A 22,249-nucleotide genomic window follows, 5' to 3' on the forward strand; every position below is an offset into this window, starting at 1 on the left:
AGCTGCAGGATAGCTGTTTGTCTCCATGATGACAATGTGTCCTGGTTACTTTTTCATTCAGTAAGGAAGCTGTTGAGTATTTCTTGTAAGGAACTTTTGTCTTAAATTGACAGATTGATAAGTATGTAACAAAGGTTCTTTAATTCTTGTCTTGTTGATAAAACTGTAGTTCTGTATTGTAGAGGAACTTTTCTTCAGAAAATCAAGTTTAATAGTATTAATAGCTGTCACAAGGTAAAATTTTTTATAATTAATACGTATCCCTTGCATATAACTCAATACAACCCTTAAATGTAAAAATTAATTTCAGTGGAAACATGCCTAATTGTTAATGTAAGATGGAGAAGTAGATGAAAAACTGCTGCAGTTGACAAAACTTCAAGTAGTAAATAAGATCCCCTTGTCCAAATCTGTTGCTATTCAGAACACACATAGGAAACAGATGGAACTGGCTGTGTTGTGCTTTGCAAATGACTGCCTGCCAGCTCTGCCATGACTGTTAAATGCATGGCTTTAAGAGCTTTTCCGTAGCAAAATACTGTTAAACCATAGCAGGAAAAGTCAGATAGGGTATGCTCTGTGGAAAACTAGGTACCCTGCTCTATTTGTACTTCCTTATTCTCCTGATCATCATCTGGAAAGAGTAAAGAAGAGTAAGAGCAATGCCAAAAGACTTGTATGAAGTACAAGGAAAGGATACAATATTCTGCCTAAAACTGTGAGTGCTGCATCTTCTGTCAAGTCAGGGTGCTGTTTGTAGCACCATTTCCTTGAATGTCTTCATTTTGCCAAAGATTATCCAATTTTTGAAATATGCAAGTGTTTCTTCTTGGTTTATTGATGATGATTCTTTTGGTTTATTACAGAAATGGTTGTTTATAGTGGTTTCTTACCCACTAAAGAATAGGAATTACAAAAGCTGAGGTATTTAGGGTATAGATAACAAATATTGCAAGTAAATTATTATAGTGTTCCTGCATGTAGTGTTATTTTAGGTGAATTCACCTGTTCTTCAGCTGAAATGACTGATTTTTAGGATGGATCAGTATCTATTCCCACCCCTCAATGTTGTTTCAAGTGTCAAGAGAACTTAGTTTTGTGTAAATGAAATTGTAGGTCCTCAAATATCCAGGCCAGTTACAAATGTCTTGTGTGAAGTGTTTCTTTGAAAACTCAGACATGCTTTTCCAAAACAGAAAATGCTGAATCCTACATCATCATAATTGTTTTCCTGCTTTTTGATCCCCTCCACTTGCTGATTCTTTCAATTTAATTACCATAGTACTAGGTGGATTGCTGCTATTTAGTACATCTTGAAATATATTCTCTAGAAAAAAAATAGAGTTATTGCCTGGATAGCTGTTGTACAGGTGGGCTTTGAAACCTGAGGATGGTTTAATTCTGTGTCTCTAAATTGTCATAAGGATCTTAAAAGAGGTCTGTCTGCATTGGGCAATGACTGAAGGCTATTCTTGTGTTCCAATCCTGAACTTTGTTCAGCTGTTTCTCAGCTGAATGAAGAAGTTGAGGCAGATATGTGGACACATCCAAAATAACTGTTATGAGTAGAAAACTGAACTTCATTAGTTAAGAGTAGTGCTCTTAACTAATATATGCAACCATACTCATTTACTGCTAAGTACATAAATAATGTTGCTGTAATCTTAAATCTTATTTAAGATTAAATAAGAACAAGACATAAAAAAATTAACCCTTCCCCTCTAGAACCCATGCAATCAATGAATGAATAGAAAATAAAATTATTTGGGAGAAAGGAAGATAATGGTTCTTCATTCTAAAATATGTTTATTTTGTATTTTGTGATGCCACTTTTTGGTGGTGGGCTTTTTTTTTCCCCATAAGGTATGTGCAGGAGGACTATGGTCTAAAATTAATTTTTATGTTGTTCTTTGGTACCCAGCTAAATGTGCACTGAAGGTCAAGTATTTGTTCTTCTTTATTTGCAATAACTTCACAGGAGCCTTATGTTGGAAAATGTTAAATTCAGCCATAAGACCATTCAAGAAGGGATCTTCTTCCTACAGTGAGTGCAAGTTCGCTTTTGAGAGCCAAGTGCTGAAGAAATCTTGGGATCATAACTTATGGTTCCTGAGTTTTTTTCTTCCTAATGCATTTTTCAGAATGGCTTTCCCCAAAGTAGAGTTCTTACAAGCTTTTCTAAACTGTATTTTTAAAAAAGAGTAGTTTTTCATTTCCTAATGCTCCTTCTTCCCTAGATTTTTTTCTTTCCACCCCTAGTTTTTGCCTGTTTTGCAATCTTGAAGTGTGTACATAGGATTAACAGTTCTATCCAGCTTTTTATTGGTGGTGGTTGTGGTATGACTCAAAATGATGATTTGCAAGAAATCATGCAAGAGGGCCTTCTGTGTATGAATGTTTGGAGGAAAAGCCAGCTATTCATCAAAGTAAATGGTGTTTGTGCTCCTAAAGTGGATGTAAGAGCATGAGATGTAATCATATGTTTCATCTTTGTTTATTGCCTTTGGACATCCCAGACAGATTCTGTTTTAAGTTGCAAAATGTTCAGCTGAAAAAATTCCATTTCAAAGCCAAAAGTATACTGCAAAATTTAACAGTTCTTCCTTTAGCTGAAACCTTATTGAAACACTGTAATTCACTGCTGTTGATTAAAAAGAAAAAAAAATGCCTTGTAAAGCTTTGTTTTATAAATTAGTATTAATATTTATTTAACTCATAGAATAGAACATGGCTTAGATGCATACAGCCATGTTGTGTAGTTCTAATTAAAAAATAAAAGTTCATAAATCTAAAACTACCCTTTTTAAAATTGCTTGTTCTAAAAGGATTATATTAGACATTTAAGTAGCTGGTGTTTACATATCTAGAAGTTCATAATGAGAACTGTTTTTTAATTAGCTCCTTTGCTACCTCATTCTGTTTTATACTCATTCTAATTTGATTTTAATATTGTCAGTTTTTTAAGGAAATTTAACAATAACATTGCAGTGGAACAGAAGCCTACACAAGGTTATTTCAGTGTGTGCTGAATGGAGTGGAGCTCTGAGTTCATCTTCATACTCTGTTAGTCAGACTTCATTCAAATGCCATTAATGAAATGAGTGTGCAATTTTTTGTGCTCTTTATTTTACTGGTCCCATGAATAACAGGACTCTGCACTTGAAAGCCAGATTTAAATTTTATATGTGGAGCTTGATGTTTTCCTCTACCTTTATCTATAAATGCTTTTAGAACTACCTGTATTTCCAGGAGAGAGGTGAAGTTAGCATGTAGACTCCTTCAGTTTCAAGATGTGGTTTTGAGGCTTCAGTTGTGCATGATTTGGTGTCTATTGAGTGCTTTAAAGAGCTTGTGTAACTATGAGAATAAAATGTAAAACTGTGCAGAGATAGAGAACTGATTTAATTACATTTCAGATGAGTGATCTCACCACAATAGCAGCCAAGTCTGAGACATCAGTAGTACAAAAAATTAATACCTTGATCTACATAAGATCAGATTAGATAGCAAAGTTGAGGAACTTTATAGTTAGGCCAAATCTTTCAGATAATGTAATTTCATGGTACACCACTTACCACAGTTTAGTCTTCTACCTTCATAAGCATTTAATAGATGTACAGCAATGTGCACCTATGCACCTACATCTTCTTGACTTCTTCCCAATCATCTTTCTTCTGTGTTCCAGTTTCACAGGTACCAGTACAGTGGGAAAGAGAAGCATGAGTCCTATTGAGGAAGAAACTGTTTCTGATGATATGGAGGAGGGAGAAGGCCAAGATCCAGAAAATGATCAGACAGACTTCTGTGCAGAGTCCCTTCCAGATGGCAAGAAGAGAGCCAAAAAGTTGAAAAAGATCAAGACAGAACAAGTTCCAGCAGGTAAGTGCTGGAACCATGTTAATGCACATGGTGTTCTGTTCTGTTTGGAAATGTTCTAGGCCTGAAAAGAACTGAAATTCTTTTCTTGAAAGTCATTGCTTCTAGCAGTAACTTACTCCATTACATTCAAAGTTCTTCTTAAAACTGAAGACTGCATCATATAAAAATTGAAAAAAACTCAACAAACAAACCCAAAACAACATCAAAAACCAAAGAACTCAGCCCAAGCCAAAAAACTCAAAACCAACCAAAACCCAGTCTGACACCAACCAAAGGGATCGGAATGTAGTTGATTTATTACTTTTGCTTGCTTTATTCCTTAAAAAAATTTTTAAAAATTTTTTTTTAGGTATTCTTTTTTTTTTTTTTTATGTGACTTTGTAGTTAAGGCTACTCAATGTGTTTTGCATATTGTAAGCAAAATTGAGGGCACTCTGTTTTGATGTGTGCATTAATACATTCAGTGTATTAATAACCAATAACCTTTATTGGGCTTTATTTGGCTGAAGACTTTTCACCTAGGGTTGATGTAAAGGTGGATGTTTTCAGATTTTAATACTTATATATTTTTTTAGCCAAAATACTTTGAACTGAACGTCTGACTAAATGCAGGCAGGTTACAATCAGATGATGTTTCACCTTGTAATTTTTGCTGGTTTGTGAGTTACTGCAGCTTGTGCAAAAAAAGGAAATAACTATCCTTAGATCACCTGAATTTAAATGTGAAAATGTTTTAATTTTATTGATCTATCTCTTGTTGATTCTATTTCAATGTTTGTTAGTAATCTCTTGCAGAAATTGGACTATAATAAAAATGAAATCGTATCTTAATTTGGTCCAGATGACCATACCATATTAGTCATCTGGAGCACTGCCTGCATTGAAGTATATTCAAATATTCATAATTAAAACTTTGTTTCAATAACTGCACTAGCAGCTTTTATCCAGAAAGTAGTATTGTACACCAGACATCCTTTCTCCTGACTTGGTAAAATCTTTCTTAGCTAATTCAAAAGCTGTGCTTGGAAATTGTTTTCTTCTTTTTGTTCAGTAGGGCAGTTGGGGCCTGTAAGCATATGCAAAATGACAGGAGTGTCTGTAATTCTGAGTATAAAATTCAGGCTCTTACTTGCCATTGTGGGAATATGTGTTATTGGTATTAATGATTCATCTTTATTCTCCAATTAATTTGGGATGGAAATGTTCTTCCCTGTCTTAACAGCCTAAATAAAAATAATGGCAAGTACACTTGGGAAAATAGTATTTAACTTTATCATCCCAGTAATTGCAAAACCAAAATTACCTAATTACTAGGGTTAAAAATACATTATTTACCATTTATGTAAGAAACCTGAAATTAACCTTTATTTTTTCCCTTTTTTTTTTTTAATGCCTGTTCATAAACAGTCTCTTGGTTCCTCTTTGTAAATATTGACTTGCCAGTAACGTATCTAGAGCCTCCTTCTATAGGAAAATATCTCTTAATATCCTCTGAAAGAGCAACAACAGCAACAAAAAAATCTTGATGTAATTTTTATTCCATGATTCTGTCTTCTAGGAAGCCTCACAACTAGTTCCACTGGAATTTTTGAGGTCCCTGAAACATGGTAGGAAATAACTGCCTTAAAAAGTGGATTCGATTGAAAGCAGTTGAGAGAAAACACCTCTTGGAAGCCATACTTTATTTAAATAAAGTGGTGTTAACAAAGCAGTATGTGTCCTGAAAATCAGTTTAATTATTTTAAACTGTTTCTTGAACAATCACTGTCAGTTTACTCGTGTGTACATCACCTAGTATATGACTTGTCGTTGATCCTGTGAAATCCTTGCTGTTGTAACTGATGTTTGGTTTAAGAAGCAAGACTCAATGTTCTTTGGTCACCTCCTTTGGCATGCTGGCTACGAACTGTACAAAAACTGGCACTCTGTGATTTTGTGCTAGGCTGTTTCCTTTGCTTGGGGAGTGAACACAGCTCTCCTAATATTTAACTGTTTTTTCAGGCAGCTTCAGTATGCTGTCAGCATTCTGGAAGCAGGTAGAACTGCAGTTTTACTTATTGCTTTCTACTTGTTACTTTATCTGGGAACATTTTTTGAATTTCTGTTCTCTACCCCCACCCCCAGTGCAGGTGGGAGTCATCTAAATACCAGCTTTACACATACCTACCCTTTCAAAAAACTGTAACTTAAAAGTTTCTCAAACATTAATTTCCTGGTGGGAGGTAGTTTTTCTTTGTTTTCACATCTGTTGTTCCCACTTTTAAATCCTGATTCTGTAAAAAATGTTTTTTGGTAAATGTGATAAACCTGCTAACTGCACCAGCCCTTTATTTGTTTAAAAAAGGATCTGCATTGGTAGATTTCAGAAAATGTTTGATATTTAAATTTTGTATCATGGAAATAAAACCAAAATATGTATTTCCATAACATGAAAATTAAAGACATTTTCTTAGGAATTGGTTTGTGTTTATTAGCGTCTGAAATGGTTTGAGATTTTTTTTTTTTGTTTTCCTTCTTCCTAATATGACAATTTTTTGTCATCCTGTAAGTAGCAGACCCTTTTGTTCCATGGACTGTTTTCAAGATATTTGTGAAATGTAACCAGGAAAAGCAGGCCTATTGTCATAAATTTAAATTGCTGTGTGTTTCCCTTGGAGGGGTGAAAACAAAAGAATTCTACAAATGAGCAAATTCAGAAGCATTTCTGTGGAAGAGTGGAATATTAAGAGGGCTTCATTATATTATATTTACACTAAAGTGGGAACCACTGTCTGTTAAACGTGGAATAACCTGTTTGAAGGTATGTCAAAATTTGTGAGTTTTGAAATGATTGTGAACTTGCATTGCAAAGGGAAAAAATAGTTTCAAGATGTTAAATGTGAAATGTTGCATTTCTAACCTTAGAATACTCCCAGAAGTACTATAATTGTTTAATAGCAGCTCTGTCATCACATTCTCACACTAAAATGTGGGAAAGATGACTTGGTATTAGTGATGCAAGGGAAAAGTAGTAACTGAACTCTTCTGCTCTCCAGAATCCAGAGACTTCTTCCCTAAGACTCATGACCTTGGAACTAAATACTTAAATCACTTTCATCCTGAGTATCCAAACCAATTGTAAATTTAGTTCTCAGGATATGTGCCACACCTACCTAGTAACAGTCAAATGGAGTCTTCATCTCTCATTGAGGTAATTCACATGGTGTTGTATCCAAATGTTGGAGTGAGTTATTAACTGTATATCCTAAAGAACTGGCTTAGCATGATTTGGGACAGAGCTGGAGTCATGATGACAAAAGGGTACAGAAGCATTTAAGGGGATTGTCAGAAGTATGGGTTAAGGGGCAAGGAATTAGCTGCTCAAGAGAGAGAGTGCCACAGTGTCGCAGAGAATCCACCTGGAGTCTGTTCCCTGGGGCCATTATGATCTTCCAATCCCTTAAAACTTGTTTCTTCAGAGTAGGCTACATACATCTCTACACTACAAAGGTTAACAGCTGTACCCACTATTTTTATGCACCTTCTCTCTGGTGTCATTGTGAGAAGCTGGATGTTATTGATCTCCATCAGTAATTAATACCGCTTAAGAAAACAGGGTTCTTGCATGCCCTAGTCTTTGTGTGTTTGATTTTACCAGTTGACACCTGGGTAAGCCACTAAACTGTTCTGGATGGGGCTGTAATATTTCTGACGCTAAATTTGGCTGGATGAGTGTTGGAGGTCAGGGCCAGTGGTGTCCTAAGCAGGGGCTGAAGCCACTCATCCTGCACCAGACCCCGCTGTTGTTATGTGGGGTTTGATGCCCTTCCCTGCGCCTTAAATGAAATCATTAATTCTAGGAGGGAAAGAATGTAGCCTAAATTAGATCCACATTTATTTCATAATGTATGTTTAAAATATCTGTATAGAATTTGTTTTGGGAAAGCAAAGCTGTCATCACTAGTTGTGATGGCTCTGGGGCTTCCTGGTCCCTGGGGGTTTGTGCTGTTACTGACTCCAGAGGTCAGTGAATCACAGAATATCCTGAGGATCGTCGAGTGCAGCTCCTGGCCCTGCACTGGCCCGCCCCGAGCTCCGCCGTGTGCCTTGGAGCGCTGTCCCGGCGCCTCTCGCCCTCGGCTGCTCCGCTCCCCTCAGGGCCAGGCGGGCGCTGGCGGCGCGGCCGCCGCCCCTCCCCCTCCCCACCGGCCGTGTGGGGCTGGGGGCTGCAGCCGCCCCGAGGAGCTGTGCTTGTGCCTTCCGACTGTCTGAAGGAGCCGACATGACCTTGCCCTCGGTAGTGCTGACGTGGAACATTTTCCTCAGCAGCCGTGCAGCGGCTGTGCCGCGGCGGTGGGTTCCCCGCGTTCCTGCTTGGGGCAGGGTCAGGAGCGGCCAGGATCACCGCCGGCTCTGAGGGGTCGGAGCTGGGGGGACGCTTAGGAGGGTGGAGGAAGCAACAAGCAACAATGTATAGAAGTGCTGGAAGTAGGCGTTGAAAGGATTGAGGAATTGCCTTAAGAAAATGAGGGAATTTTGTAAGAAATGTTTAAAAAAAGACACTTGGAAGTGTAGGCCTGAACATGGGAGTATCTGACGAAATGGTGTGGAGAAACATGAGGGAGGTGTGGCTCAGCAGCGAGTGAGGTAGGTGAGCTGAAGCCCTGCCACTGCGCAGCAACGGGAATTGGCTTATTTGGCTGGAACTTTGATTTGACAGTGATAATTTATCTGTGGCGATGGAGTTCTTCATTGCTCACCTCAGAAAGCACACTAAAACTGTATTTGATATAATAATTTTCAAATTCATCCTATGCATTTATGGGCAGGAAGTGTTAACAAGTCAAAATGCCCAGGATTGCACCACAGGATGTAGGAAGTTGCTGGTAAATAAAAATAGAGATAATTGTATCATGTAGACTGAAAGAAGAGTGTAAGTGTACCTAAAGTATGGATTTGAGTGGGGACAGGTGAGAGACTGAATGAATCTTATATGAAATTAAGATTGCTGTGAGTGCAACAGCCCGTTCTAGGTGTCAGATTTGAGCTTATGGTTTGGAGCAAAAAGTTAAAAGCTTCAGATGATTTACATGGAGACCTAAATTTTATTATGGAACCAGTGGTAAGACCAAGAGAAAGCAAAAACTTCTGTTGATTGTGGGAAAAAGTAAATGTTGTAATCCTTTCTTTCTTTAAACTTTTGAGTTCTGTCATGATGCCCAGAAAATGTCTGGTACCCTGGATGTGTTCCCTGTCTTTAAATCATAGTAAATGTAATGCAGACAAGAATGTCCTCTGCAATTCTGTGTCGGAGCTTAAAGACTCCTGACAATCAAAAGTTCTTGGCTTCCAATGTGTTTAGACTACTGCCAGCTGAGCAGATGTGTACCTTGAAGAAGATTCCTCAAGTTACTCCACAGTTCATTTAGTAAATGAATAAACATTTGCTTGTTTTTATTGCACTGTTACAGCTTTAAACTTGTACTAAACTAACACTACATGTGTGCTTTTACAGATATACTGCTACATGTTCATTGGATGAGGAGCAATAGATGGTGGGTTAGACTGAGTTTTATAGGGTCAATGTATTCATATTCAGGATGTCCTTTTTGCTGCAATAGGTATGCAGGAAGCTCATTTAATTTTTTTTTTTTCCATCAGAGTAATTATTGGCAGCTATGTGGCTCCATGGGTGCTATAGCAGATCATAGCTCGGACCCAGCTCAAGGCAAACTCGTATGGAATGCATCTATTCAGAAATGCAGGATAGAAAACATTCAGCCAAACTGGGAAAAGTTAGATTTCCCTGCACTTACAGTAATTTCTTAAAAGAGCTGATAGTTGTAGTTGTACATGAGCAGTCTACAGTCTGCAAGCTTTGCAAACAAAACAAGTTTGTTGTGGTTTATTACCAGAGTGACCCTGTATGATGGGGCAGGTAGTGGTTTGCAGCTGAACATGAACATCTGGAGGTTGTGGCTGTGCTGAGCCACTGGAACCCTAATCTGTGACCTGTTTTCAACCCATCAAATGACTGAAAATACAATTGTATTAAAGCTGATTGCTTTAAAAAAAAAGCTTTTGAAGTTACCAATTCCTTTTATTAGCCTCAAAAAGCTTTGCACTCTTACTGAGGTAAGAATGGCTATTTTATTTGATTCTAAATATTTATTATAACTTTGAATATTTCTTTCAGATGGGATTTTAAACTTAGAATGTTTAAAGATGACTGAACATGTTTAGTTCATGTATATACTCAGGGGTGGGGTATTTTTATTTGTTGTTCTGTTTTTTATTAGATATTAGGTGACTTATTGTAGGATGCTTCTTACTTCAAAAATTAGTCTGCTCCAAGCATATGCCTGTGTCTGCAATTTAAAATTTGTTCATTAGGGGAAGTTGCTTGCCTCATTTGCAATAAATAAGTGATAGATGTTTGCTAACATTACCACAGCAATTTAAAATTGACCCTCCATTCTGTTTAAAAAAGGTCTATGTTTCAGCCTTTCCTTCCAATTCTCTCATATGCTCGATTTAATTTCAGTTATCCGATTTTTGATGAGCTGTTGAGAAGCTGCCAGTTACCATCAGAAACTTGCTACAATGGTGTAGAACTGCTGAAAGTGGAAATAATAGTTCAGTTGTTTGCTCCTGTGCTGAGCATGTTGTCTTCAATGAATAATGCAGTGTTGCAAAGAGATGATTTGCCGGAGAATTTCCCAGAGAATTCAGTATTACTGGTCTCCCCCACCCATAGACTGATAACCCTTTCTACTGGGTTGTGCCATGCTCCCCTGGGGCTTTACAGTAATTGTTACTATAACAGATTGAAAGGTGGTCTACTAAGTGATGGGTCTGTGAAGAAGTTAATGGGAACTGGCAAATTTTAGGAGGTAAATGAGGTGTTGCTTGAAATGTTTAATATTCCATTCTCATAGAACAGATCACTGTATTTTTAGTACTTCAATCAGGTTCCTTAATTGAAGTAAATTCTTCTGTCTTGTAGAGGGTGCAGCTCTAAGGTGTTCTAAAGTGTTTATAACATCTTAATAATAATTTCTAATGGATCTTTGCAATTATGTGCCAAAGAATTTTTGAAACTCTCACCTTTGGTTTTAGTCATGTTCAAGAACAAGAGTTTAAAATCTAATTGTTCATTTAATTAATGTCTAATATGAAATTTAAGATGAGGATGTGTCTAAAGTAAAATGGAGATTTAGTGACAGAATCACTTGTTTAATACCTTTTGGTCTTTTTATGCCTTCTTTTTGCTTTTTGAAAAAAGAACTAGAAGAATTAGATTAAATATAAACTAAATATGAAAACATTTTAGACTGATGGTTTTAGCAAACATCTCTTTTCCTTAGAACCATTCTGAAAGATATTTAGAAACCCTTATGATGACAGTAGCAATAAGTCAATTCCATATGAGTACTATTTCATACTAAAATCTAAATTAATGTAGTTTATCCTGAAAAGAAATATAGCAGCAGCTATACAAACTCTTACAAAACTGTTGGATTTCTAAGAAGACTAAAGAATAGAATGATGCTCAATTGCGTATATTTTCATACTTGTTGCACTCAAATATTAGCAGGTGGAGGTGTTTTTTGCCTTGGAAGTAATTTGTAAAAGACATGCATCTGAAATTGCTACTCCAACATATAAAATAGGTCTAATAAGCAACAGTAAAAAGTAGCATTTTCTGAGGAAAGTGCATTATTTTTCATGGCAAAAAAAGGCTTCAGTGTTCTGAGAGGATTCCCAGGATAGTCTGGAGATTTTTGAAGACTTGCTGAATGTACAAACTCATATTTGAAGGGACCTTCTCTGAGGTTTTTTTGTATATATGATACCTAATCTTAAGGTATGCGTGTTATGAGCAAGAGCTAGAAGCTTTTGTGCATGGGTCCCAGGATCTTATTAAGCACAGACTTTCTTATTCTGGCTTGCCAAAACAGGCACTCAAGCCGATGTATTTTGGTGAAACATATTTTCTGTCAGTAGATGCTTTTCAGTCTTGGGTAGGTGTTTTCTCAGTTTTGGAGGATTGAGAAAGGAATTTGGAAAGTTCTGTGTTCTGCTTCTATAGGAGTTCAGACGATACAAGAATTGTGATAAATTCTGAATTCCAGTTTCTTAAATAAAGGTACTTCCCTGCCTTCCATCCCAAGCATATCTCAACAGTTTAAGGTAATGCACAACAAATTTAAAGGTGGGTATCACATTCTCATCTATTTCTCTATACAAATTGCTTGCTTATGTTAAAGAAACCACTTCCTTATTTCTTGACTACTTTTCTGAAAAGCAAGCACACACATAAACACAGCATTTAAAAATGCTGTAAAAAAATGTTGAAAAATGTTGAATGTTTGCATTACATAGAGTTTTGCTTGTGTATATTTTACCTTTGGAAATAAATTATTGGCATAAAAAGTTCTGCTGTGAATTGATAATGGAGTACAATTTCAAATGCAGTCACACAGTTTAAGGTAGATTTGTGAACGGTAATCAGTATTTATTGCTCCATTACTCATTTTGACTAATAGGTTACGCGTTGTTTCTCTCTGCAAGAACTGAAATTATCTCTGTGTTTGAAATTGCAGTTCCTTTACCTCTCACAGGCTGTTGTATGACTCAGGCAACCTGTGTAATCTCAGTATGTTCATCGGTAGAGCACTACATTTCCACGTGCAGAATATTTCTGAGAAGTGGAAAATAAAATGAATTATCTGGCATGATGACTCTTAGCATACTGCAAGGATTGTGTTCAGCCATGCTGCCACCAGTGCAAAGGGATTCCTGCAAGCAGGAAGGCTGGGGGCACTGACAAACAGCTCATCTAACAGTCAGAGAGCTGTACATTGTCAAACACGATAAAAGCTACAGCAAACTGCAAGTGTATTGTTTGGAGGCTGGAGAGCTAACCCAAGCCCCAAAAAAATCCCACAACTGCTGAAAGAAATGAACAGAGGTTATCAGTTAACACAAGTTAATTAGTTGCTGAACTCTTGCCTGTGTCTTCACATTTAATGTTTCTTAAACAGAACTGCAAAGTCTTGTGCAGGTAAGATTTCATGCAGGGATGCCCTTTGACAAATGTGACGCTAGAGTGAAAGAAGGTGAAATTGTTTTCCTGTCTTGTTGAATAGAATGCAATTCTATCAACACTGCCTGGAAGTATTGAGGACTCAGCTGGACCACAGGGTATAGATGTTTCACACTGGGGAAGATTTTATGTGTCTTGTCCTTATTAGGGACAATTAATTCATAGTCACTGACATTACTGTTTAACATGCATTAATAGTGTAACAAGCTCCAAGGTTATCACTACTTGTTTGCACAGCTTTTCTATTAAATGCCAATACTATGGAATTTATATCACAAACCTTTACAAGAACCTACTTTGTTTTATGTTAGCAAACAATACACAAACTTTTAGTCAAATAGACACAAGAAAATGAACAAATGGCTTGTATTATCCAAAATCCTTTACTTGATTATTTTTTTATCCTTAAAAAGAGCCCTGGCACCACATTTGATCATTTAATTTTAGTTTGTAAAGGTGAGAAATATTTTCTTATCAAGCATTCTTAGTAGGCTTACTATGTGTATGTTTCTTTGAGACAATTGGAAGATACTGTATATACTTTAGGTTTTTCTGCTTTCTGCTTAGTTTTTCAGTTTATAGATAATTACGGAGACTGAGCAGATTTTGCTGAGAAAGACATCACTGTAAGAAGACATATTTGTCTGAGCAGTCTTTGAAGAGAATATTCAATTTTTATTCCATCCTGGTCTTGGGAAGTCTTGGTTGTTTTGCAACGCACATTCTAAAAATAAGATACAAAATTGTGTTGTCTAGCTCTAGATGGGAGTATGTGATGAGTGCAGATGTATATATGATATGCACAGGAAGAATAAGGCCAAGCATTGGCATCTCAGAACTGTGGGAAACAGAACGGAGTAAGTGATCTTTCTGGCCCATAAATCTGACTGGAGTTATATTTGCTAACAGTCCAACTGTAGAAACTTCTGGGAAAAAACAGCAGGAAGCTGACACTTGTCTAGTGTTCTGAGTAATGTAAGTGCCAGCTAACTCATTTTCAGGAAACTTGGGGGTTTGTCCTTTTTTCTTAATGCTGAAATGTATTTGCATCTCACATAGGTTTAGGGTTCAGTCTAGCGAAAAGGTCAGATGTTTTTTAAGTTTCCTCTAAGGAGAAGTGAGTTGCTTGTCAAGTTTAATGTAGTCTAAACTAGAAAAACAGAAAGTAAAAATTTTTACTGTAGTGAGATATAAATACAAGTACTTGTAGTAGATCAGAAAAGTTGGCAGACTTGTCACTTTTATTAATTTTCTATTGCTGCTCTTGCTTTGTGTATTTTGAACCTACCAGACATCAGTGTTTACTCTATAGATTAGGAGAGCCCTGCTAAGATCTATCCACATTCAAACTAAAAAAAAAATCCCATCACACTGAGTTTTCAAAGCTTTTAGTGCAAGCAGCACAGAGTTATTATTGTAGATAACAAGCTGGGAGTGCTGCCATGTTCCAGACTTTTTTCTGTGGAATAGAAATCAATGTGAATGATCCTGGGAGAAAATCTGAACTGTGACAGTGATCCCTCTGGCTGGGTGGATCCATTTTAGCATGCTCTGGCTGGCTTTTAGGTAACTGAAATTACTGCTGGAAACTGGAAGGGAAAAAATGGGTAATATAAATAAGTTAAAGTATCCATAATGATAGCTACACAGTATCTGCTTAATAAAAAAACCAAGGCAGGGACTTAACAGCCTTTATAAAATTCGGAATATCCAAACAGAAGAACAAATGGAGAATTGGCATAGTTTAATTGAAACTCATAAGTGCTTTACTTATGTTTCATTAGAAGAATGTAATGGTTTAGTGATTAAATAATATTATGCCACATTCAAAAGCACAGTCTCCCACTCCCCCTTCATTTCCTGAAGTTTGAGCCCTGTTTAAATCACTGTAGAACTGCTTGGCACTTAGTCATACTCAGACATGCCAGTTCATGTGCTTCTGTGATCCAGCTCACTCTCACGTGGCTGCAACTGTCTCGCACCTTTCATGCTCTTTTTTTTCCTTTTAGCACTGACTTGAGTTCGAGCTACAAATGCAAGGCTTGGAGTTTGAGCCAGCTGCATGAGTTCCCTTGTACAACACCCAATTCTTATGCCATACGTGCTACTGAATATTATATTCTACAGAATCCAGAACTTGGAAGCTAAAAAGATTCAGAAATCTTTTGTCTGAAATGAAAGCAATTCTTCATAGAGTGATTTGTCTATATTCCACCCTGGGATGTTTATCACAAGTTTAGCACTGAAATTCATGGTCGGTGGGAATCTGCAAACATTTTGATCTTTGTTTTTTTATATACTTACTTGAGATTTTATAACAAATATGAATAATGAATTTTTCTTCTCTTTTAGTTTATTTGTATTTTCACTGCTCTGTTGAGGATTGTACAGCAGCATGCAACTTAACCAGAACAGTTTCACAAATGTAGTTTCAAACTTAGTGTAGAATAAGATACAATTAAGGGAGCTTTTGCTTTCACAGTGCTTCTTATTCTTGTGACATAATCCTCTTCTCAAAAGACAGAAATCCTTCATTTTTGGAACTGTCTGTAAGTAGCTATGGCTGGGATACTCAACACTGAGTCAGCCTGCAGAGATTTAAAGTGTTTTGTAAATGTGAATTTAATACTGTATTCAGCTGAAGTTTTTAGTTGAGGATGGTTCTTCAGGGAACCTGTGAAGATTTACAGCATTGTAAGGGGAAACAGTGCAGTATTTCCTGTCTTTGCTAGCTCTACATAAAGTAATTGCTCTGTCAATTTTACTGGCACTTCTTTCAGTTTACTATAAAATCATATCACAATGAATTTCACATTTCCCAACAAAATCAAACCAGAAAAATTAATATTTCAATATTTCCGAGGGCTAGAACAGCTCCAACTCACTTTACCTGAGTGTAGAGCGTTGTAGAGCTGTTGTAGGGCTACAAACTTACCAGAGGATGTTCAACTTATCTTATATTCCATTAGTGTAATATAAGTGTGTTCTATTGTCTGGTTTTGTTCTGTTATTCTTCCCTTTAATAGCCACCTAAGAGGAACAGCCACTGAATTGCTAAAAATGAGGATGAATGACACATTGTAAGGGAAGAGGCTCTATGCCAAATTCCACACATTTACACTGCCAACATTTATCCACAATGTTGGCAAAGTGGAGAAACACTTCTGAGCTGCTCTGTTATTTATGAGACAGATAATTTCTTTCCCTGGTAGGATGGCACTGGATAATCTGATTTTTGTCACCATCAGCTTAGCCACCAGTTTTTAGGGTGCCATTGGGCAGCACACTTTAACCCTTCTGTGTCTCTGGTTTCTCCATCTGTAAAATGGAAGCGATAGTTACATATCTGATGTTCCTCTGAGATTGAATTCAGTTAAGCTCCATAAGTATATTTTATTCTCATGTGAGGCATTATTGCATATTAAAAGAATAATTGCTTAAATTAATTTAATACTTATTTACTCAGGACTATGTGAATTTTTTCCATGAAAGCCGTGCATGGTGAATTAACTTGTTTTACATCTATTATAAAGTGTTTGACAAAATCAGGTATGACAGTTTTCTTCAATTTTATTTGACCAATATGACCATACATACTGAAAGATATTCTGCCTCATTTGTTTTTCTGAAATCTTTCCAGGATCCATCTGCAGAAAATATGTGAAATACCATGTTTTTGTGTCTTGATCCTTTCTCCTTCCCTCTGCCTCCACAGTGTTTTAACTAAACTGTGTTATTTAACTAAACTCTGTTATTCTGAATTCTAATTCAATGCATAGGGACAGTGTTGTTTTATAGTCTTAGTTTATGCAGTGATCTCACTCCCTGCCCCCCACCACCTCCTTGTCCTGAAAAGACCTGCAATGCAGCTTTTCCTGGTATTGTAAACTCCCATCTCAGAGCATGGAGTTAGAAATGTGTGTTCATTCGGTGAGCACATTGATTTGAACAATGTGTACTAAGGCTTTGTGAATTTGGAAGTTAATTACTATGTGAGAGATTTCTTAGAGAAGTTTGTTCTGAGGAGTTGCCTTAGGCAAAGAAGACAAACTCTTACTTTTTGAGATGTCTTCACAACAGTAGGCGCTGAAAGTGTGCCCGAGGTCCCGCAGATAAATATTCACTGTAAACCTAACCTGGGCAGTTACTCTGCTACACAGAAACTGGTTTTTATGCAGCTGAATGTTACACAGGAATTATGCAGTACTGGGAGGAGGCAGGGGAAATGAAGTAAAAGAACAATTAGAATAGCTGTTCTTTGAAATCATAGTCTAGGTTTTCTTGGATAATATTTGTGTGTTTGTGTAGAAATGGAGGTCTGTGGAACAACACAGCCTTTTCATCTTGATATTTGTAGGAAAAAGCACAAAGTTTTTTTTAAATTTCCTTGAATAAATACACAAAAATACTTTCCAGTGACGTTTAGTATCTGCTACAGTTCTCTTTAAATATTTTCCTGGTGTAGTTTAAGCATCATGTAAGCACAAAGAGAGGGGTTTATCCTGTTGCCTGTGGTCAGTGTTGTGAGACATACTAATTTCAGTTCAAGTTCATATCCAGTGCATTCCCTCTTCCCTAGCAGACAGACCAGGACTCTAAGGTTCAGGCCACTTATTTGTAATGCTCTGATTGCATTACAAATGGGAGTAAATTGCATTTGGATTTTTATTTGTTTGTTTCAATAATCTAGTTATAATTTTTGCTTTTGAGTTTGTGTGGAAGACAGATCATACCAAAAAAGAAAGCATGCTTCAATTTTTTTTTCTTTTCAACTTCCACATATGCTCTCTTTGTGTCCTTATAGCTTTATTTCTTGAATTAAAATTTTAACATTAATTTTACATTCAATTTTTTTTTTAAAGTTTCAACAAAGTCTATCTTTCATTTTATTCCAATACAGTGTTTTCTCTTGTGCTGTGTTTGGACTTATTAGGGCACCTAAGCAAAAACTAAATGTTGTTTTTTTTAAAGGTCATGTACATTCTGCCAGCTATGCACATTGCTGGTGAGCCATGTATCTCCAGGAGAGGGCTTATGAAGGTGGCTTGAAAGTGTCTGGGATTTAAAAACCATGCAGAGTGGACACTCATAAAATACATTATTTGTGCTGACAGAGTTCTTTGAATGTAGAGAAAAAGTCTCTGGGACTCACAAAGAAAGGTAGCTGACTACAAAAAATATTTTTAATTTGCTTAGGAGATAACTCTTCATGTAATATATGCAGTGCCTGCAAAGTGCAGTATCCAGCTCTGAAATAGAAGCACCTCACACTTGAACTTCAACTTAATTTGGTCCAAAATAATTTAGCCAAGTTGAATCATACATCAGTCATTTATACTTTTTTTTTTTAATTTACAGGGTAAAGTTTGAAAATATTTTGCTGTGATTTCAATGTTGAATATGTGCAGTAAGAGAGGGACTTTTGTGCAAATTAACTTTAGCATTTACAGCTTCCTGACCTTCAACTGACTTTTTTCCACGTTGCATTCTTAGATTGCTGCAACAGAAAATCACCTTTATAAACAGAAATAATATGATTAACACTTCTGATTAAAAGCTTGTGTAGTCCTAGTGGACACAGTGCTCTCAATTTAAAAGGTGATTGTTAGAACACTGTGTAACAGGCTTACTTCAGTTTGAGGTTATTTCCCCTTAAATATACAGAGTAGATTTGTTAATATAAAGTAAAACTAAAAATACTTTTTAAAAAAAAATTTTAACAGCAACCTTTAATTAGTTTCTTTAGTGTAGATCACGTAAATGGGATCAGGACTTTTTCCATGATGAGGGAATATGAAGATGCTACAAACTGAATTGTAGGAATTATCTCCTCTAAAGAAATAGTTACATCTTGGATGAGCAATTACCATTGCACTAAAAGCAATCAGACTAATCTTCAAACCATGCTAACATTGAATTATTTGGAGTTTATGAGGGATTGATCATATGCAACAGAGTTGGACTTTGTGATTGATAATTCACTACTTTTATATGACAAGTTCCTTTGAATAAAGGTACACATCAAAATGTGACTGTGGTTAAAACATCTGGGTGATTTTACCTAGCATGCTTTCCCTTTGGTGGAAGATAGGCAGGAAAAATGTATTTAAATCACCTATTTTAAATAATTTTGAAGTAGATAGCAAATTTTCCTTGAGAGTATGGTGCTTAGGAGTTCAAGAAGCATTTGCACAACGCTCTCAGGAGCATGGTGGGATTGTTGGGATGTCCTGTGCAGGGCCAGGACTTGGACTCAGTGATCCTTGTGGGTCCCTTCCAACACAGGATATTCTATGATTCCGTGAAAATACATAAAAAATAAGTGGGAAATAATAAAATATCATTTTGATTTGCAGAAGAGCTAAGTGATGTAAAAAGCTACTTTTTATTTCAGGATGACCTAATTAGGACATTAAGGCTGGGGTTTTCAAAGATTCATTGATTTGACCTTCCTGAAAACTTTTGCTTCTTTCCCAAAAGCACACTGTAATTTCTTTGACCTCAATTTAAAAATTCTGTAGTACAGAATTCAAAGTCTTTACAGACTTTGTATAGAGTAAGTACATACTGTGTGTTATTAAATACATTTTAATTAAAAGACCAATTTTATAAAAAAGACACTCAAACAAATGTATTAAGGGCTGGGAATTTTACTTTAGCACAGGCCTATGCAAACCAATAGGTGTTTGAAATGACTGAATCAATAAATAGCAGTATTTAATGAGATTTTGGTGACCAAATCAACTTCAGACAAGTTGGAGTTCAAGCCTTGTGCAAACAGGTGCAATTGAAGGGACTTGAATGGATCTGATTATTGACGTTTCTTGGGAAGCTGAAAGAGACTGAGATAAAGCTTTTTGAAAGGCTGCACATAAGGGGCAGTTGCCTTTGTTTCCCCACAGAATTTTGAGATATTTTACCTCCTGGGGAAATTTTTCATTTGAAATGTTATAAATTTGCCGTTGTTGCACTTGCAATGTTGTCACATTTGCAGCATGAAATCTCCTAACTCACTGTGCATTAGCTTCAGCTATTTTGCACATACACAATTAGAAATTATTAAAAAGGGTTCAGTTAAACAATCGTCCCCTGAAAAGCTCAAAAGTGGAATTATATTTCAATGGACAAAGTCATTAGGAAGCCATCTGTTTAAAAAAGATCTAGGACTTGGAAGTTAACATTTATGTCTGCATTGTCTGGTATTGCATTGTTGACTCTTGTTTTCGTAATTACGTGAAATCCACACACAGGTTATAAAATGTGGAGTTTATATGGTAACTCTAGTAAATGTTTGTGATTGTTTGTCTGCTGCTATAAATTTTCAGAACACCAATCAGCTGGTCTCCTAACTCTCAGTTCCCTAAAGAACTGTAATGTCTCCATCACTTCCTAACCTATAATTTTTTTTCATAAGTTAAATGGAGAAATAATGTCATACACACGGCAAACTGTTTAAAACCTAATGTTTTGTTACTTTTTACTTAGCAGTTTCCCATTTGGTACTTTACTTTGGATGGTATATAAAGCCAATATGCAGGTGGAAATTGGATCATAGGAATCTTTCTGGTGCCAAAAACCAACTTAATGGAAATTGTTAAACATATCTTTTTTTTGTAGAGGAGCTTTACTGTTCTCATCTGAATTTGGCATAATGTTCTGTATTATGTATGTTTGAAACAATTGTAAGTTAATGCTGAATCCAGTGGCTCTCATCAGCCCCTGTCAACAGCAATCACATTTCATACAGATGTATGTTCACTGGAAATAGGAAGTCTTTTATTTGAAAAGTTACAGCTTTACTTTTACATTTTTATGTTATTTCAGTTTCAATATTCTTTAGACAAGAGCTGAAACTGTAAAATTTAGCTACTGAAAGCTGTTTATTAGTTTAATGCTTACTTTAAAAATTATTAAATAAAACCAGGTTTTTGAGTAGGACTGACAGTTGAATGGGTAATATTTAATGCTGTACAGAAGTCTTAAATTTCCTGCTATCTTCATACTTGATTAATTGTCCTTAAATATTGATTTTTTTGACAGTCAGTACACAGCAACTGCAGTTGTACTGTTGCTGTGTGCTTTTGGTATAAAAACGTGGTAATTCAGTGAATAATCTCAGAGGCAGACTTTGACATCCTGAAGTGAAGGGCTATTTTCTACATGGGTATGGAGTTCCAAAAGATGTCCGAACTTCATATTTCACTCAGCTTTGCTTTTCCATGTTCTTCTTCCTTGAGATTCAATCCTCCAATTCAAATGTTTCTTCTAGTAGATACTCAGAAAATAAATTAGAAGGCATTCTGTAATATTTAGAGTTCTAGTTACAGGTATTTGAATTATATAATTATTTATTTGTAATGTAAGGGGTTTTACATTCAATTACATAATCCTTTCTTCTTTCAAAAAAGATTTCTTTCATATGAAGATTTTATAGGGTATATCCTATCCTACAGTGAAATAAGTGTGTTCCCTTATATAGCTGAAATAATAAATCAGGTTTATATCTGCAAGAAAAAAAAAATTGACATGCCATAGAGGAAATATTTCTGGAGAAGTATTGTACTAAGTAAGATTTTGTAGGATTTGCTGTACAGTTGAAAGATCGGTTTGCTTCTGAGTGTTTGGACAGATGAGCAGGTTTTTTTGAGGACATGCAGATCTTTTATTAAACTTGAAATGCTTTTCAAAAGAAAATACAAGCATTTCATAATCTCTGTATTAGAATTTGTGGCAATGCAAATTCATAATGTATGTTAATGCTTCCTTCATTAGCTTTGATGTCTAATTTTGCAAAACATTAGATTTTCTATAAGCTAAGTGACATAAATTTTTCCATACTTTAATTTTTTTCTGAGTAATAAACACAAAAGAAGCAAGAATGCTCAGAAGTAACTTACACCAAATTCTGTCAGATTTATTGATATAAAATGTTTCAGGGTTTGTGTGTCACAGTTTGTCAGAGTTAGGACTGAATTAAATCTGTATCTGGAATTTTAACATGTGAGTCACAGCGAGATCTTCAATAACAAATGTTTTGACTGGGCGTCCTAGGTGGAAAAAAAACCCAGCCACTTAGATCTCACTGAAGAATAGTTCTATAGTTCTCTCTTGACCTCACTTTATTAATGTTTTATTGTTTCCTGTGTTTCCTATGGAGAGAAAAAACCCAACCAACATTCACACAGCTTCTTTTATGGTCATGATTCACCACTATGGCAATCGAGCAAATCTTGGAAGAACACTGTGTGGGGCTTTGCCAGTGCTTTGAAGTGCAGGCAGCCA

General features: G+C 36.1%; 1 protein-coding gene across 5 annotated transcripts in view; it reads left to right on the plus strand.

Annotated features, from left to right (window-relative positions):
- PARN (poly(A)-specific ribonuclease) overlaps positions 1-5,590 on the plus strand; it is a 41,996-nt gene extending 36,406 nt beyond the window's left edge. For 3 of the 5 annotated variants that reach the window (XM_059862036.1, XM_059862034.1, XM_059862038.1), the window contains 3 exons: positions 1,979-2,044; positions 3,686-3,879; positions 5,438-5,590. In XM_059862036.1, coding sequence (XP_059718019.1) covers positions 1,979-2,044; positions 3,686-3,879; positions 5,438-5,490 — 313 coding nt within the window. In that variant the 3' untranslated portion in view covers positions 5,491-5,590. The remainder of the gene's footprint in view (positions 1-1,978; positions 2,045-3,685; positions 3,880-5,437) is intronic. The other 2 variants (XM_059862037.1, XM_059862035.1) reach the window with 1 other exon arrangement.
- The last annotated feature ends 16,659 nt before the right edge of the window (positions 5,591-22,249 follow it).

The sequence above is a fragment of the Haemorhous mexicanus genome, chromosome 17 (genome assembly GCF_027477595.1).
Source record: "Haemorhous mexicanus isolate bHaeMex1 chromosome 17, bHaeMex1.pri, whole genome shotgun sequence".
Taxonomy (NCBI): domain Eukaryota; kingdom Metazoa; phylum Chordata; class Aves; order Passeriformes; family Fringillidae; genus Haemorhous; species Haemorhous mexicanus.